The sequence below is a fragment of the Cavia porcellus genome, unplaced genomic scaffold (assembly GCF_034190915.1).
Source record: "Cavia porcellus strain 051 isolate PalLab524CR breed Dunkin Hartley unplaced genomic scaffold, mCavPor4.1 scaffold_9, whole genome shotgun sequence".
In the NCBI taxonomy this organism is placed as follows: Eukaryota; Metazoa; Chordata; class Mammalia; order Rodentia; family Caviidae; genus Cavia; species Cavia porcellus.
The window spans coordinates 75,839,295-75,855,000 of NW_026947492.1; the positions used below are offsets into that span (position 1 = coordinate 75,839,295).

Below are 15,706 nucleotides of genomic sequence, written 5' to 3' on the forward strand. Positions count from 1 at the left end.
TTGAAGTTGTTCACAACTACATATCAGAATTAACCATTGTTGATTGTAAAAACCATGCCAAAGCTTTTGTATTTCCTTTATTATACCACTTTTTTTTTAACTTTACAGTGTGGTGTTACAAAGTTTGTTCCCATGTTAGATCACATCCCTTGAAGCAGTAATTCTCCCCCATCACACAACTGGAAAAACTTCCCCTTAAGTTGTGTGGCCCCGTGCCCGATCACAGCCCATATTCCAAATGGACGGCTCGGGGTCCCCGGCCTGCCCCTTGCCTCCCGACCAAAGCCCCTGAGACCCTGCTGTGTCATCAGGACCCTTGCCAGTTTTCCGAAGTGAGGCCTCCAACGGGGGTACAGTGACCGCGAGGGCCGCCGTTTCCACAGGGCCCTGCAGCCGAAGCTGCGCCCACTGGCGAGCCGCGCTGGCCACGAGGGTGGATGCTGCGTGTGGAGGCATCACAAGCGGAGCGCTGGGAGAGCAGAGCTGCACATGGGGCCATGCAGGCCTTGACCCCTGGGTGCAGGGCTTGGCCGGGTCACTGCTGCGGTCCACGCTGCAAACTGTAACCCACTGAGGCTTCTTCTTCCGCGGACCTGTGGGCGAGGTCAGGCCTCTGCACGCCCGGCCTCGGAGGAGATGCGCTGGCTCCTGACCGCGGCCCGCACGGCTCTTTTGTTAATCCCTGAAGGCAGATGATGAAAAATGCAGAAATCAACCGGATGACTGGAACCGGCCCTAGCTCGGCACCTGCCGCCTTCTGGGTCAGGGAGGCCTGGGCGGCTCGCAGGGGTGCAGGTGTCTGGCCTGCCGTGCACTGAGGCTTCCCTTCCGCTTGTGCACAGGGGCGGAGTGCATGCGTGTGCGTGTGCACTGGCCCGTGCAGATGGTTCTGCTCCTAGTGCCCTGCAGCCTCTGCTCCCCGAGGGTAGTGCCCAGGAGACCACCGGGGACATGGGAGTGGCCGGCCTATCCCGGGTAAGGAGGGAGTTTCCAGGCGGCTGTGATGTGGGCCAGCATCCCACTGCAGCGATGGGCACCAGGCTGGGCCTGGTGGGCAGCGGGCTTGTGTGCTCAGGCACAGATGCAGGTGCAGCTGAGAGCAGCTCCCCAGGCACAGGAGCCCTGGCTGAGCAGAGTGAGGACGCTGCTCCCTGCAGCTACCACCCCAGGACATGCAGGGTCCCTCTGAGTTGTCCAGGATTCTGAGGACAGCACACTGACAGTTGAGTGGCCGTGCCTGGCTGCTGGCCTTGCCCACTGATGTGATAACTTATTTTTGTTGATTTATTTGCTGATAGGTGCATTGCTGTATCTCCCAGACGACACCCGCCGGGGCATTTGGACCCTTGGTCTCCAGGGTGAAGGGCTCAGGAGGAACCCTGGAACCAGCAGCCCCATTTGTCCCCAGATACAACTGGGAAGTCAGATGGACACAATGAGAGCTGCGTGACTAGGAGGAGAGCACCATTTAACGGGGAGGCCTCAGGCTGGTTGATTTGGGTAGAAGGCACGTGGGCGCGGCCCTGCTCCTGAGACAGCGCTGGTGAACTGGGGCTGGCCGTGAGCATGTCATCCTACAGGGTGTCTAGCACCTGCGCCTTTCTTTGTGCTGCAGATCTTAGGTTGACAAAGACAAAAACCCAATGAGAAGCTGGTTTTGGGCCCTGTATTTGCCTCATGAGAGTCACATGCCCAATTTCAGCTCACAGTGCAGTGACTGAGTCAGTGTGACTCCATCTTGTAGCTGCCGGGAGGGACCCTCTGGGAACACGGTATCTCAGAATGACATTCATGATGGGCTGGAACACGTGACCAAGGCCGCCACCTTTGTGCATGTGTGCATGAGTGTCTCGGTCACGAAACTCAGAAGGTAGACCCGAGACTAGCTGAGCAAAGTCTCCGGTGAAGCGTTTTTATGTCATCTTGGGTTAGCGTTGGAGATCCTGGAGTTGGAGAGCAAGAATGAATGGAAGAGAGCAAGAGAAGAGTGGCATTGGCTGGTGGCGACTAAAACCAGATTCAGACGGGTCTCTCACTGCCCGGTACCTGAGCAGATGGCAGCAGTCAAAATATTGACCTCGTGCTGAAGGCAGGCAGATCTAGCACAAGAAAGGAGCCACACACAGGGCCCTGAGCTCAGTGACTGGAAACATTTAAAAGCGAGGAGGACGTTCCCAGGCCTTACATTGCGACTGTTCTTAACTGTTTATAACTGGTGACTAAAAAGTCTGTTAGCAGAATGTGTATTTCACATCACCTCACAAGAGTCTGTATGCATACACTGGCACTTTTGAAGGCCATTATTTTTTAAAGTAAATGTCCAGGAGTAAGAGAAACACACTTTTAGAGCTGGTTCTTATCAGAGGAAAGCCAGGATGTGAGCACTGTCTAGCAGGACTGGCTTCCTTTTACACAGCGTCCATTGAGTCAGAAAAACCAAGGCTGATGCTTTGAAAGCCCAGCACCCTTTACTGTTCAGCACGCACTTTACCAAGTTTGGCAAGTTTCTTTCAACTCTCCGATACGGCTCCAAGCAGGTACACTGGGTTTTTGTAGTATTTATCTATTTGTGTAGCATATATTAACTTGTAATTGGCCGTTAATTTTATAGATGTGGTATGGGGAAGTAAATCAATGACCTATTAAGTATTTTGACAAGCAATTTACATATCTGATGACCTCACATTTCCTTTTCAGAGTCAAATGCTGTGTAATTGTTCTGTTGTGTGTTTGTATAAAACGAACCACAACACGGTAAGGAAAAGGTTAGAGTTATTAAGATAATAATTCGACTGAAGCATTCATCTGGATTTATTTAGCAGACGGCTGCTAATGCTTTCAAAGGCCACAGCACAGCTTTTGTGGAGTCTGCACCGCATTGTTTATTATCTAGGGACCAAACTGATGCCTGAAGTTGCTTTAAGTCTTAAAAGCACTTTTGCTTCATAGAAAAGCCCTTTAATTTTAACTGACAGATCAATCCTGGAACTTTATTTTGAAAAGAAAATGGAGAAGAATTTGTGTCTTTAGAATTAAAAGAGATGAAAAAAAATAAACCAGACATTCTAAAAAAAAAAAAAAAAGAAGAAACTTGAATTTTTAGTACTAATGAAATGGTGACAAAATAGTTGTCTTTTTGATTTTGATCACAAAAAATAAACTGGTAGTGACAGGGTGTGATGGAGAGATTTGACACCCTGGCAAATCGCTGTCATCGATTCAATTATTCCGATTCCGAATGAAAGCTGTGTACAGCGTGTGTTTATGCCGCGGTGGGCTTTTTTTTTTTTTGAGTGACTGGCATTCATCATACTGGTAGACAGTTTTAAAAACCTAGTCTTTGTTTTCTACAATGTTGTCAAGAGCAAATACAGTATAATTTGTGGTATATTAAAAGCAAACTGCTTGAAAATGCTAGTTATAACTGCTTCAAAATACTCGAATACATTTGAAAATGCATTTTGGAAATTCGGTTTCTCCCAATGGAGGTTAAATAGGTTTTTAAAAATTGAAATGCTTGACTGAAATATGCAAGTTCCTTTTTCACTTTCACTTTCTGTCCATTATTTGTCAAAGGCTCTGAGGAAATGGGACTCTGATTTCCAAATCCTGCATTTTGTATGAAAGCTGGCCTCGGGGGCTGCATACCCCAGAGACAGGTTTCTATGCCCGGAATTTACACACTCACCGAGGCTCACCATTAACAAAGGCTCTCCGCCATGAAGCGGAGGTCCGGTTGGTTGGTTTTCTTTCTCCGCTGTGCCTTAGACCTGGACTCTGCAAACCTCTCTCCAGCTCTGCCGGATGCCGCCCCTGCTGTCTGGCATGGCTGTCAGCTTGAATTTTGGTCCTGAATGGCATCTGGCAACCAGTTTCCTAGTGCTGACTTCAGTGCTCGGACTCCTGGCTGGAAGTGCACCCCTCTTTCCCTGCTCTCTGCCCCTCCAGCTCTCTCTGTATTACCTGCTCTGGCAGACTGATGAACGGAGTCCCAACCCCAAATACTATTCTGTTTGCATCATTTTCACAACAGAATGCACATGCATTCCATGTATCAACAACAGAATTTTCTTAAAATTCCCCGCATTTCTCTTGACACTGACTATTTCAGAAAGAAAGAGAACACGCTTCCACAGGCGACCTGCATCTCGTGTCTGCCATTCTGCTGTCCCTTGGCACACGGGCAGCAATGACTACCGCGAGGCAGCTGGATATTTTTGATCTTTTCTTTGTATTTATTGAAAAATAAATCACCTACTTGCTTTAAACAGTGAATGCCAAATTCCAAGACAAAAGTGTCTCTACTGTCCTGTTTCTGTGCAGAAAGTTGGTAGATAAAGTGGGGCTCGGAGGGAGGCTCAGCCTGGAAGAGCTGTCTGGACAGGGACAGGGCAGAGGGCGGCGCTGGCAGTGGAGTTGACGGGTGCATCGGGCTCAGGGCTCAGTGTGGCTGCCGGTCTCTAGAAGTCCAGGTGCTTCTCGCCCCTGGCCAGCCCACTGCAGCCCGGGCCCAGTGGCGGGGTGGCTCTGGCTGGGTCCTGTGCACACCATCGGCTCGCGGCGTCTGACAGGTCCGGAGGCAGGTGCAGGCGCTGTGCAGCAGGTTTCAGGGAGGAGAAAGAAGGGCAAAGTTAATGCTGCTCTTGCCAGCATACTTCAGAAGACAACATCACATCACGCGCTGCAAAACAGCAGTTAGTCCTGCCTCTTGGGTCCCTGCTCCGGAGAATTCCGAAGGCTGGTGCCTGAGACAGTGCATCCTGCTCTTAGGAGACTTTTTCGAATTATGGACAGGGCAGAGGCTTTGTCTCGAGGCTGCTGGGATGTGGCAGAGGCCAAACCTGACACGCTGACACTTTTTTATTTAGGTAAAGATGAGAATGTGTGAACCTACAGACTGGAAAACCACGAGTGACAGCAGCCTGCCCCTACCTGGCCCCAAATGCTTCTGAATCAAATTCAGGAATCATGAATCCCCAGAAATGCTTACTTCCCTTTCTGTCAGTTGACCTGATGATTTATTTCATGGCGGCTATCCTTTTTTTAGGCACTTATAATCTTCAGAGAAATGTCAGCGTGGTGAAACAGGGCAGCAGCCCATGCTGCCATGGTCCCCACTGTTAGGTGGGCTGGCTGTGAGCCCCACCATAGGTCTCCTGCGGGGAGTCAGCTGCTGTGCGTGACGCTGGCTCACGCTGTGCACTATTGTGGGCCCACTCTGCTGACCTTTCCAGGCCCCGGTGACGGGGGCAGACCACTGACCACAACGGTACCAAGCACTGTAATGAGTGGGAACCAGTCATATTTCACAAGAACTTTCTGCTGTTGCCAACAGTACCAAATCCCTTTAATTACCAGGACTCCGAGCTCACAACTGGTTTTATAAAAACCCAAACTGAAAGGAAGCAGTGGTTGGCTTTCTGTATCGGTAAATTTCGCATCTGCTCACTCAGCCACCCCAGGCTGAAAATACTTGGGAAGAGCCGTGTGCGCTCAAATGTGTCCAGACCCCACCCTACCCTCACCCTAGCCGGCACGGCAACCACCTGTCCACAACACTTTGCCATGCAGCAGGCGTGCAGATGTGGCCTGAGTACGTGGAAGGCATGCAGGTGACGCAGTGAGCCCGCCCCACTTCAGGGATGGCTTTGGGTATGCATAGGTTCTGGGGTCCCCAGGGCCCCAGGAGTGAGCACAGCTGCTTGGTGAGGTGCTGTGGCTTGGGGATGGAGGGGGCCCAGCCAGGGTGCTCCAGCCCTCCGGGCACTGACCCTAGATGCTCAGTCGAGACCCTTCCCTCAGAAACCCCCTTCGACACGGAAAAGGGAGGAAAAAAGATAGAAAAAGGCTACAGCCACTTGTTTTTGTGTGTGTCAAAATATTGTGGTCCACAAACATATGTTCCAGCCAGTGTCTTTTCTGATAAAAGGGTTATTTATTGTTATGTAAACACAAGCTGTGTGCAAATGATCAAAATATTTTAATGCATTTAAAATACTTTATGAAAATCTCCCGATTTCAGTTTGCCCAGACTTATCTTTTTATACATACACATTTAGGAGAACAGGGGCTGTCACAGAGACACAGCAAGAATGCCCCCAGGTCAGGCAAAACTGTGACATGCAGTGATGTCCCTGCAAAACTCTTCCTCCAAGCACCTCCAAGTGTGCTTGGTGAACGCTAAAAATATCTCTCTGTGTTAAATAATTCTTCCCTTTCTTTACTCTCCAGTTTGTCCCAGAAAGGATGTCAGGCAGAAGGGAAGCAAGGCAGTTCGGGACTTGGGAAGAGGCATGAGGTGCTAGATACGGCCTCTCGCCCTGTCCATGTGGAGAAGCAGACCCTGTATCATGTCTGAGTTTCCACCCCGAAGAACTTGTCACCCACATAACGAGCACAGGGCATGTGCTGGAAGGTGACCCGTAGCAGGGGAAGGGTGCCCTGTTTGTCCTTCTGATCAGACCCTCCCATGTGAGGTTGGGTGGCTGTGGGCTGCTTACGAAAGGGGGACACGAACTCTGAGATTGTGGGAGGCGTTGTGAAGCAAGTGCCCTCCACACATCTGGAGTTCTTAGGACCGGATGGGACAGCACACAGAGGACTCTCAGCTGACCCGCAGGAGAGGAGGGACACAGGAGTCGCTGGGGAGGGCAGCAGGAGATCACTCTACTGGGGGGTGAGGGGGAGCAGAGCCCTGAGACAACACAGATGGACTCGATCACCAGCACAAGCAGTAACCTGGGTGTGATGGTCCCTCACCCTGGTAGGGTGCCTGGTGGCTAATTACCCATGAAGCGACTCCTAGGGCTGCAGTGGAAGCTGGTTGGTCCAGGTAGCTGTGTGTCACGTGGGACATGAGGCCGGAAGGACAGTCAGCACCACTCACGTGTGCCTCATGGGTATAAGGGTTTGGGGGACAGAGGGACCACACTGCCAGTGGCACTTGGGAGTGGCATGCTTGTGTGGTGGCGAGACACTGCGCAGGGGATCCTGACCTGGAGGCCTCACAGAGGGGCAGCAGCCAGGAAGACGGAAGAACAGATTTGGGCCGCCAAGAGTGTGGGGCTTCCCTCGAGGGCTCCAGGCCCTTGCCCTGACACGTGTGTGTTCAGAAGCTGCCTCGTCCCAGATCTGTCATCTGAGAAACGTGCTCTGTGACCGCCTTTGGACGACAGCTCAGGCTGCAGGGGACGGCGGCTGAAGACAGCCGGGCTGCACTGGGCGAGGGTCTGAATAAAAACCACATTACATACAAAAGTGCACCCAGGCTCCACATGCGATGCTATTTTCCAGCTCGCAGCCTAATGCTGGGCGCTTATCTTTCCTAGTCCACACTGCAGCTCTAGGCCAGGCCCTGGGCGAGTGCCCCATCTCCTCCTTGCTGTGGAGGAAGCAGCTTTGTGGATCCTGCAGGAGACGCTCATCACCACCTCGCCTAAAACAAAGCATCCGTGCCAAGGACAGGTGGGCAGCTCTGAAGATGCCAGCTCAGGCCTGGTGATGAGGCAGCCCCTGTAGAGGGATGGGTGGGCACCCTGGAGCCCAGGGCCAGGCTGAGGTGCCCCTACGCTGCCCCACCTAGTTTCTCCAGAGCCTGCAGCAAGACCATGCCCCATGCACCTGCCTAACCCAGGACCAGAAAGGACAGTTACAAGGCAATGAGTGCAGGTGACACCAGGCATAATAGGCATGGTGGGCAAACCCCGGGAAAGAAGGGTCTCCCAGGCATCGCGGCAGGGCCCTGCAGGCTGCTTTTGAGAGCGCTGACAGTGCCCTGTGACCCTCGGTGGACAACAGAGAGGTGTCCTCGCCCTTCCAACACCATCCAGCCCCAGAGTCACAGTTTGCTTTGCTCAGCATCACATAGACAGGCATCAGAGTTTCAGGTGCCGCTGGCACGGTTTCTCCCGTCCCTGAAAGTGCACCGGTGTCAGTGGTGACCTGCAGCACCCTGCGCTGGGGCTATCTCCCTGGCTCCACCAGCACTGCCATGCACCAAGGTGCCTGCGCCTCCTGTGGACGTGATAGGGAGGGGACACAGAGAAGTCCAGGTCAGGGATTGGAGCCGCAGGTCTGAGAGTGCTGGTGTGTGGGGCTAGGCCCTGGCCAGCTGCGGGGTCCAGGCTGCCTGGCCCTGGGCAGGCTCAGTGCACAGCTGCACCTTAAGGCTCCTGGGACATCTTCTGGCTAACATCTGGGTGATTCCTGGGCCCCTGCCTACCCTGACCCAGCCACTTCAGTCAGCTCTCTCTGCTGGCCAAGGGGCTTCAGGGTGAAGTGAGCATGTAGGCCTCTGTCTTTTCTGTTTTTAAAGGTAGTAACGGGGATTAGGTCCAGGGGATCTCTACCACCAAGCTGTATTCTCAGCCCTTCTAATTTTCATATTCAGACAGGTTCTTGCTCAGTTGCACAGGCAGGCCTTGCACTTGTGATCCTCCTGCCTCAGCCTCCCTCAGAGGTGGGATTACAGATGTGTGGCACTGAGCCTGGCTCTGTGCCCCTTCTGCTCGACCACACCCTGGGTACTCAGGACCTCACAGCAGAGGGCTGCAGCTCCTCCCCGAGGGGGATGACTGTGGTCACTGGCCCGCACAGCTGTTGGCAGAGGTGTGGATGGGGGCTGTGCAGCTGGGTGTCCACAGTGTGAGCAGTGGTCCTCCTGGGGGCGGTGCTGTAGGTTGAGTGCCCCCAGGTCTCCAGACTCTGGTGTGGAACCTGGGCCCGAAGTTTAACCTAGGCTCCTGAGGAAGAACAGCTTGTTTGGCTTTATAACTTAAACAGCCAGACATAACTCTTTTCTTTCTTGCTGCTCTGCAAATGTTAGGGTAAACCTGAATTTGCTTGTTCCACATGCTGAATGTGGGTGTGAGGGGTGGTACTGCAGCAGCCATCCAGGACCACGTGAAGAGGGCAGAGCAACATCACAGAATGAGTCTAGGATTTCCTGATCCATTTGGCTACCAGGAGGGCCGTAGCCACCCACCTGGGCTCCCCTGTGGGAGTCCCACATAGTGCTACCTGAGTTACCACAGCAACTTGGGTCTGTCCTAATGGCCTGACTGACACCCTGTTTGTATAGAAGCTGGTAACAGACACGTCTGTCTGACCTGAGAAGGCCCCAGCGCCAACCTGGCACCTTTGTGCTCACCGTGATGTGATCCAGGCCCACCAGAGGCCTGGTACTCAGGCTGTGGCTCTGGACACATCCGAGCCAGCACCTGCTCCACACCCGGCAGTGGCCTTTGCTGAGGTCTATGCCTCGGCTGGAGCCCAGTATCCATGCAGCCCCCAGGAGACAGTGAGCCACCGACCCCAGGGAAGGCCCAGCTTGGGCCGGGGCGGCAGTGTCCATGGTCCCCCAGTTACACCAACAACTGCAGCTTCAGTCAGTGATCTTCATTTTGTGGGATAGGTGGCATTATTTCTTGCCATGAACCCTTGAACGGCATGGGACAAGCTCTCAGCTCGGGCTATGACAGTCATGGCGGAATGGAAGGGAAGGAAAGGAACCCAGGACCTCTGACAGCAAGGAGCACCTGGGAGGTCGGAGAAGCCACAGCCTACATACATGTCAGGGTTTCTCAGTCCCTAAACCAGCTGTCAGTCCCTGCAGTGGTCAGGGGTTATGAGGACAATTACACACAGGACCCAGAATTGATAGTATTATTTTATGGCGGCCACCCAGAGTTAAACACAAGGAAGTGCAGGAAATCTGTGTGCAACACTAAACACAGAATATTCGGCCAAAGGGCCTGGATCCCACAGCAATGTACTGCATGAGTCCTGCTGAAAACCTAGAACCCATGACAGTGCCTCCCATGAGTCCAACTAAAGGTCTAGAGCCCACAACAAGGACTCACACCAGTCTGTTTTACAGATCTGCTGGGAAGGCCGAAGGGTCAGCTGTAGAAGCTAGAAAGTCTATGCCAGAAGGTTCAAAGAGCTGCCAGTAGGTTGAGGGTTCTACACTGGAGCTGAGAAGTCACGCTCAAAACAAAGACTAGGGCTGTCCTGAAAAGCACCACAGCCATCCTCAGTGATACAGAGTCCCAAGCTCCTCTGACAAGAACAGTTGAGGACATGCCAGAAAGCCAGTGTGATGAGTTTGTCCTGGAGATTAAACAACACACATCTTCCCCCTGGAGCCAAGAAGAGATGCTCTATGTAAGGACCAGAGCTCTCTCAAAGTGAGCCATAGCCACTCTCACCAACAAGGTCCCGAGCTCCTCTGATGACAACGGTTGAACTCACCCTGGGGAAGCTAGTCAGTCATGATGAGCTCCTCCAGGAGAACCAGTGGCTCAAACAGTAACACTTAGAGAAACCCACAATGCCTTGCTCATCTTCTCCACATCTCTATTTATGCTGGCAGCTTTCCTTAGGTGGGCCATCTACTCTAAGCACCATGCTGAGTTAATTCAGCTAGTGTTAAACTGACCACCAGTTTTTAATCCATAACACTCCCCCAACCTCGAAACCCGTACCACCCTCCATATCGTGTCCTGCGGTGGCAGCGATCACAGGGCCAGGACGAGAAGCCTATGAGAGCTGACCGAAGAGGACACAAAGGAAAGCTTCACAGGAGCAGGCAGGGCTGCCGGCCAGAGCAGGGGCAGTACACGTGGACACCCACCCCACAACGTCACAAGCAGCGGCAGAGAGTGACAGTCCCTCCCTGGAGTTCGAGGACCGGGAAGTCAGTGTTTCCCTCTGCCCTGCACCATGTGGCTGGCGGGAAACGAGGAAAGGAGCAGGGAGATCCCACAACATTGGCAACCCATCCCCGGCCTGTGCTCTGATTCCTGCTATGTCTGATTTCTCCGGCCTAGACATAGGAAGGCCCCGCTTCCCTGGCACCCACAGTGATCGGACCAGCCGTGATGTTCACCTGGCTCAGCCCAAGGGGAGCCATGACACCCGGATGGCGGGTGCCAGCAGAGGGCACCACCCAGTGGAGCAGAAGCCGTGCTGCGTGTTGTGAGGGCACGGCTGAGGGACCCGCACAGCCTGCAGGAAAGGGGCCCAGGCTGTGCAAAGAGGGGAAAGTCCTCATCAGAAATAAGCTTTCAGGGCCAGCCAGGATCAGGGCTCAGAGCATGGCCTGGGAGGCAGGGGCCACCCTTGTGGAGTCTGTCACAGCTTGTTGCTGTGGGGTTAGTGCACGAGAGAGTGAGAGGCAGTGAGGAAGTGAATTTAATGGGAAAATGCAGCTGTGGTGCCTCCTGCTTCCTTCTGGTTTTAGAGACCTGGTGGCCCAGTGTCTCTGCTCGCCTCCTCTGGTGGAGGCGGCAACTCTTGGGGTCCACCTGGTCATGGAGGACTGCAGGGAGGCCGGGTGGCAGCCTGGGAAGAGGCTCAGTGGGAGCCTTGGGGGCACTGCAAGCATCATCCTCTCATGTGGGGTTGGACCTTGACAGGGAGCTCAGCATCTGAATGCGGTGTCCCTCCTGTAGGATGCGGGGTTCCTGCTCTGCGCCTTCTCCACCTGTACGTGTGCAGAGGACACAGGTCCCTGCAGAGGACAGGGGTCCCTACAGAGCGTCCCTTCCCCACTGTTTTCTTCCCACACACAATGAAGGTGGTATCTTTGTCCTTTGGTTTCCCCTCTGTTCTTTGGTTCATTTTATTCCCACTGCTGTTTTAACATGACCAGGACTGGAAAACACTTAGGTCACAGCCAGAATAACGCAACTGTAACAGGGACTCTGCCACGTCAGTCTCTGCTGGGGACAAAGGTGTGCATGGGTGAAGTCAGCCCAGGCATCCATGGTGCCTGGGAGCCTCTCTTTTTGCACCCTGACCTGAAGGAGGCTTTGCAGAGCTCCCTAGACAGCTGTCCAAGGCCAGCCTGGCTCCCATGTGATCTGGGGGCTCCAGCTCCCGTGGGGGGGGGCACAATTTGGACAATTGAGATCTGGGGCCTGGGGCCACCTCCCAGCGGAAGGAAGGGGACAGGTCCTTTCAGAGAGAGGCTGTGGAGGCATCTGGACCCACAGGCGCTGTGTGGGAAGGGTCACTCCTCCCTGACTTGTGGACAGTGTCTCTCTTGGTCCCAGGCCCAGTGCCTCAAGAACATGAAATGGTTCTGGACTACACAGCGCTCGCACATATGTGGAGCTTGTGCAGCATTCTTTGAGGAGTGAGGCTGAGGTGTGACCATTTGAGGCCTCCTGGCCCCCTTTCCTTTCTCTCTGAAAGTGTGACGGACCAGAAATGGGGGCCAGGAAAGCAAGCAACCTTCATCTGCATGTGCAGGATTCAAACTCAGGTTACTCTCACCAGGCGTCTCCTCTGGGGTCACCCGTTGGCAGCTGAATGTGCACGCAGTGAGGCGACTGCTGAATCCCAGCAACTCGGGTGTTACAGACCCACCTGTGGCTGTGCCACCCACCTGGACCAGCACGAGGCTCACAGTACACGAGCCCTAAACCATGCCATCCGAAGATGTGCCTGTGGGAGTGGTGGTCACAGTATCACATGCTGCGTGCGTGGGGACAGGGCTGCAGGTCGCCTGGCGCAGCCCACATGTCCCTCTGCCGCAAACCACCTGCGCGCACTGTGGAGCCTGGACAATGGCTGTGGAGGCTCGTGGAGCGGCCTCGTCTTGTGGCTCCTCTGTGCTTTCTCTGAGGCCCCCACCCAGCAGGGCCTGCCAGCTCCTGGGTATAAAGAAGGGATTTCTAATGCGGCCAGTGTAGGTGCTCACAAGGGGGGATTGTTGCTTTTACTAGGCGCTGCCTTGTGTTCAGTCGTTGTATTTACTTTGTCGAGCTCGCCAGGAGCAGCGAGTCCCATTGCTAGGCAGCCCGGAGCGTCCGCGAAGCATTTCTGGGCACTGAGAGCCAGGCAGGCGCTGCCCGGGCTGCGCCTTCACAGTGCCATTGAGTCCCTCGCTCCCCGCCCCCACCCCGGGGACCATATTTACATGACTGGAACGCCACAATTAACACTTTTGTAAAGCTGGGGGACAGGCACACTTTAATGGGTTTTGAAGCAGGCTGATTTCCTGGCACTTTTAATCTTATTTTATTTTGTTCTGCATGCATGAACAAGTTCTTCTTCTCTATAGGTATGTGACAAAGTCTACCTGGTATGAATGTGAATCCAAAGAGAAGAACACGAAAATACTTTCTGTGCTTGAGCTCTGCTAAGCCATTCCTAATTTCTTCTACCAGTCTGGTGCACAGAAGGTGATACCACTGCTTTACCAAGGGCACCTGATGGCATGGTTTTGGTTTGACAAAATGAAGTTTGGCCTTGTCTACGCTGAGTGGATAAAAACTTTGCACATGTGAAAAGTATCATCTACAACAAAGATTTTTCCCCACTCTTCATAACAGACAAAGGTAGATCTGCTGAGTGCAGTAATCTCCCCCTCCAACTTTAACGTGGGGGAGATATTAAGTATAGTACCTGACAGATATTATTGCTGCTCTGCATCTGACTGTTTATCTGAGGGTGTAAATCTATAACGTGAATGTTGTCATGAATACTTTATCAACTTTTAGGCCTAAACTTCAGTTAATTGTTAAAGTTTTTTTTTTCTTTTTTCTTTTTGGTAGTGGGGATAGAACTCACGACCTCATGTTTGCAAGGCAGGTGCTTATGTCCTTGAGTTAAATCCCCAGCCCAACTGCTAGTCTTAGTAAAATTTAGGGAGAAATAGCACCCCTGTCCCCTTTGCTTCTAGAAGGCCAGCTACCCTGCAAACTCCTGCCTGGATTGCACTGCACACGCGGGACAGACTCCAGGCGCCCCGGTCCCACGCGGTCCCTGGCCCCAGCACCTCTCCCCTCCCCAACTCACCAGTTTCAAAGGGCGCTCTGCATGTACTGGGCCAGCCAAGACCCAGTCCGGAGTGGGGACAGGACACAGTTCCAGGCAGCAATGAGCTGGACTCAGCTCAGTCCTGGGGAAGGCCTCTGTGTGCTCAGGAGGAAGTTAAAGGAGATGGAGCAGATAGAGCAAGAAAAAAGCACAGAAAGTGCGGAGGAGACTGAAGTCTTTGTGAGTACGCTGATAAATCACTATGCTTACTTTTAGGGTTTTTTGGTGGGTTTTTTTGGTTTATTTGTTTGGTTTAATCAAAATGCATTTATATGGAAATGATAAAAAAAGCTGGCTTAATTTCCACATGGATAATTTAGAAGTAATTTCTCATAGAGATTATTTTCTTTTCTTTAAAAACTCATTTGCTTTATACGTGGAGGATTTTTTCGCCCCACTACTTAACTTCACCATTGAGCTAAATCTGTTTACAGGCAGCTCTGAAAGAGCTGGGACTGGGAAGAAGCGACTTGAGACCCTGAATTGGCTCAGTCCCCCAGTCCTCTGGGAGGGAAGGGGCCACTGCGGCTACAGGACCGAGGCCAGCGTCCCCCTTCCTTCCAGCCTGCAGGTGGCTGGTGCTCCTTCCAGGATTCCTGCAGTCACACCCAGCAGCAGGAGCAGGGGGTGATTCTGATCCTGTCAGGGGAAAAGAGACTATTCTCTGAGCTCCCAAGAGCTAAATTAAATAAAATATACATCTCTGTACACGCTAGTCAGCTCCATTCATTTTGTAAATACACATTAAAATTTCTCAAGATGCTCAAAGGGAATGAAAAAATGATTTGTGGAAAAACTACCATCAGATTATTTCTAACGTGTAATATTGACAAGTTTGGCAATTTAACAAATGATGAAAAAATGGAGTTTTTCTTTAAAAATGTATCAAGTACTGGTGTATTTGTTTTTATGTATGCTATTCCATGTCCTGAAAGGATTTAGTAGTTTATTCTTACTGTGTTTCAGTCAGTACATCAACACCTGATCAAGTGTCTATAAATGTGGAGTATGTTCAAATACATACCAGACTCTTTTTAAGTGGAAATTTTTAACAATTGCCTCCAGTTTAGCATCGCAGATTTACTTTTATGTTCACATTCTAACTCTCTTAACTGGCTTGTACATTTTAGCACTGCATCTTAGAAATGATTTCTTTGTAACTAAATATTAATAATTCACATAAGAAGATCATTGATTACATTCCAAAATCAGAAGTCTAAAACTATCTTTACAGTCATGGAAAAAATAAAAATGGGAACATATCCTCACTTGTAAAAAGTCAAAAGAATTTTTAAACTTCTGCCAGTCCAAAGGACTCAGTAACATCCACACTGTGCCCAGGCCAGAGACTGTATGTGTACGCGTCTCACGTTAATAAAGAGTGCAGGAAAATCAAACTGCAGGTAGATGTACAAGAGCCAGACCGCAGGTCAGCTGTGCATGGTCTTGTTTTATAAAAATTGTATTTACTGCCCTTGTGCTTTCATGGTTATTTTCTCTTTTATTCAGATGACTTTAAAAATATTTCTGTTTACTAAAAAAAAAAAAACAATGCAACTGAGGCAAATACATATTTAAGAGCTGAACTTTATTTGTATTTGAAATTTATTATATTTATGTGTGCAGTTTTGGTTCTGTAATGATTATTTTTCCCCTAAGTTAAGGACTTAACGGTAAAGGATCACATAAGAAATTAACAATCACAGCTTACTAAACTGAATGTGTTTTTTATATTTATTCCCAATGCATTAAAGGGAAGAAGAGAACTTTTTTTAAAAGAGAGGGCCAAGTCTGTTATTTAAAGTTTCTGGGTATGAGGAGAAAATTATTTCAGATATTAATGACCGGTCAACAATAAAAAATCTACATGTTGTTTCTT

At 51.3% G+C, this 15,706-nt stretch overlaps 1 protein-coding gene and 1 long non-coding RNA gene across 8 annotated transcripts in view; one reads left to right on the forward strand and one right to left on the reverse strand.

The window, feature by feature from the left end:
* Positions 1–4,212: 4,212 nt before the first annotated feature.
* Positions 4,213–15,706, reverse strand: part of Elp4 (elongator acetyltransferase complex subunit 4) — a 195,056-nt gene continuing 183,562 nt past the window's right edge. For all 7 annotated transcript variants that reach the window (XM_063256731.1, XM_063256727.1, XM_013146774.3 and 4 more), the window contains one exon: positions 4,213–4,592. In XM_063256731.1, the coding sequence (XP_063112801.1) occupies positions 4,461–4,592 (132 nt within the window). In that variant the 3' untranslated portion in view covers positions 4,213–4,460. The remainder of the gene's footprint in view (positions 4,593–15,706) is intronic.
* LOC134477722 (uncharacterized) overlaps positions 13,713–15,706 on the forward strand; it is a 43,465-nt gene continuing 41,471 nt past the window's right edge. The window contains exon 1 of the long non-coding RNA XR_010049880.1: positions 13,713–14,007. This is a non-coding gene — a long non-coding RNA (uncharacterized LOC134477722). The remainder of the gene's footprint in view (positions 14,008–15,706) is intronic.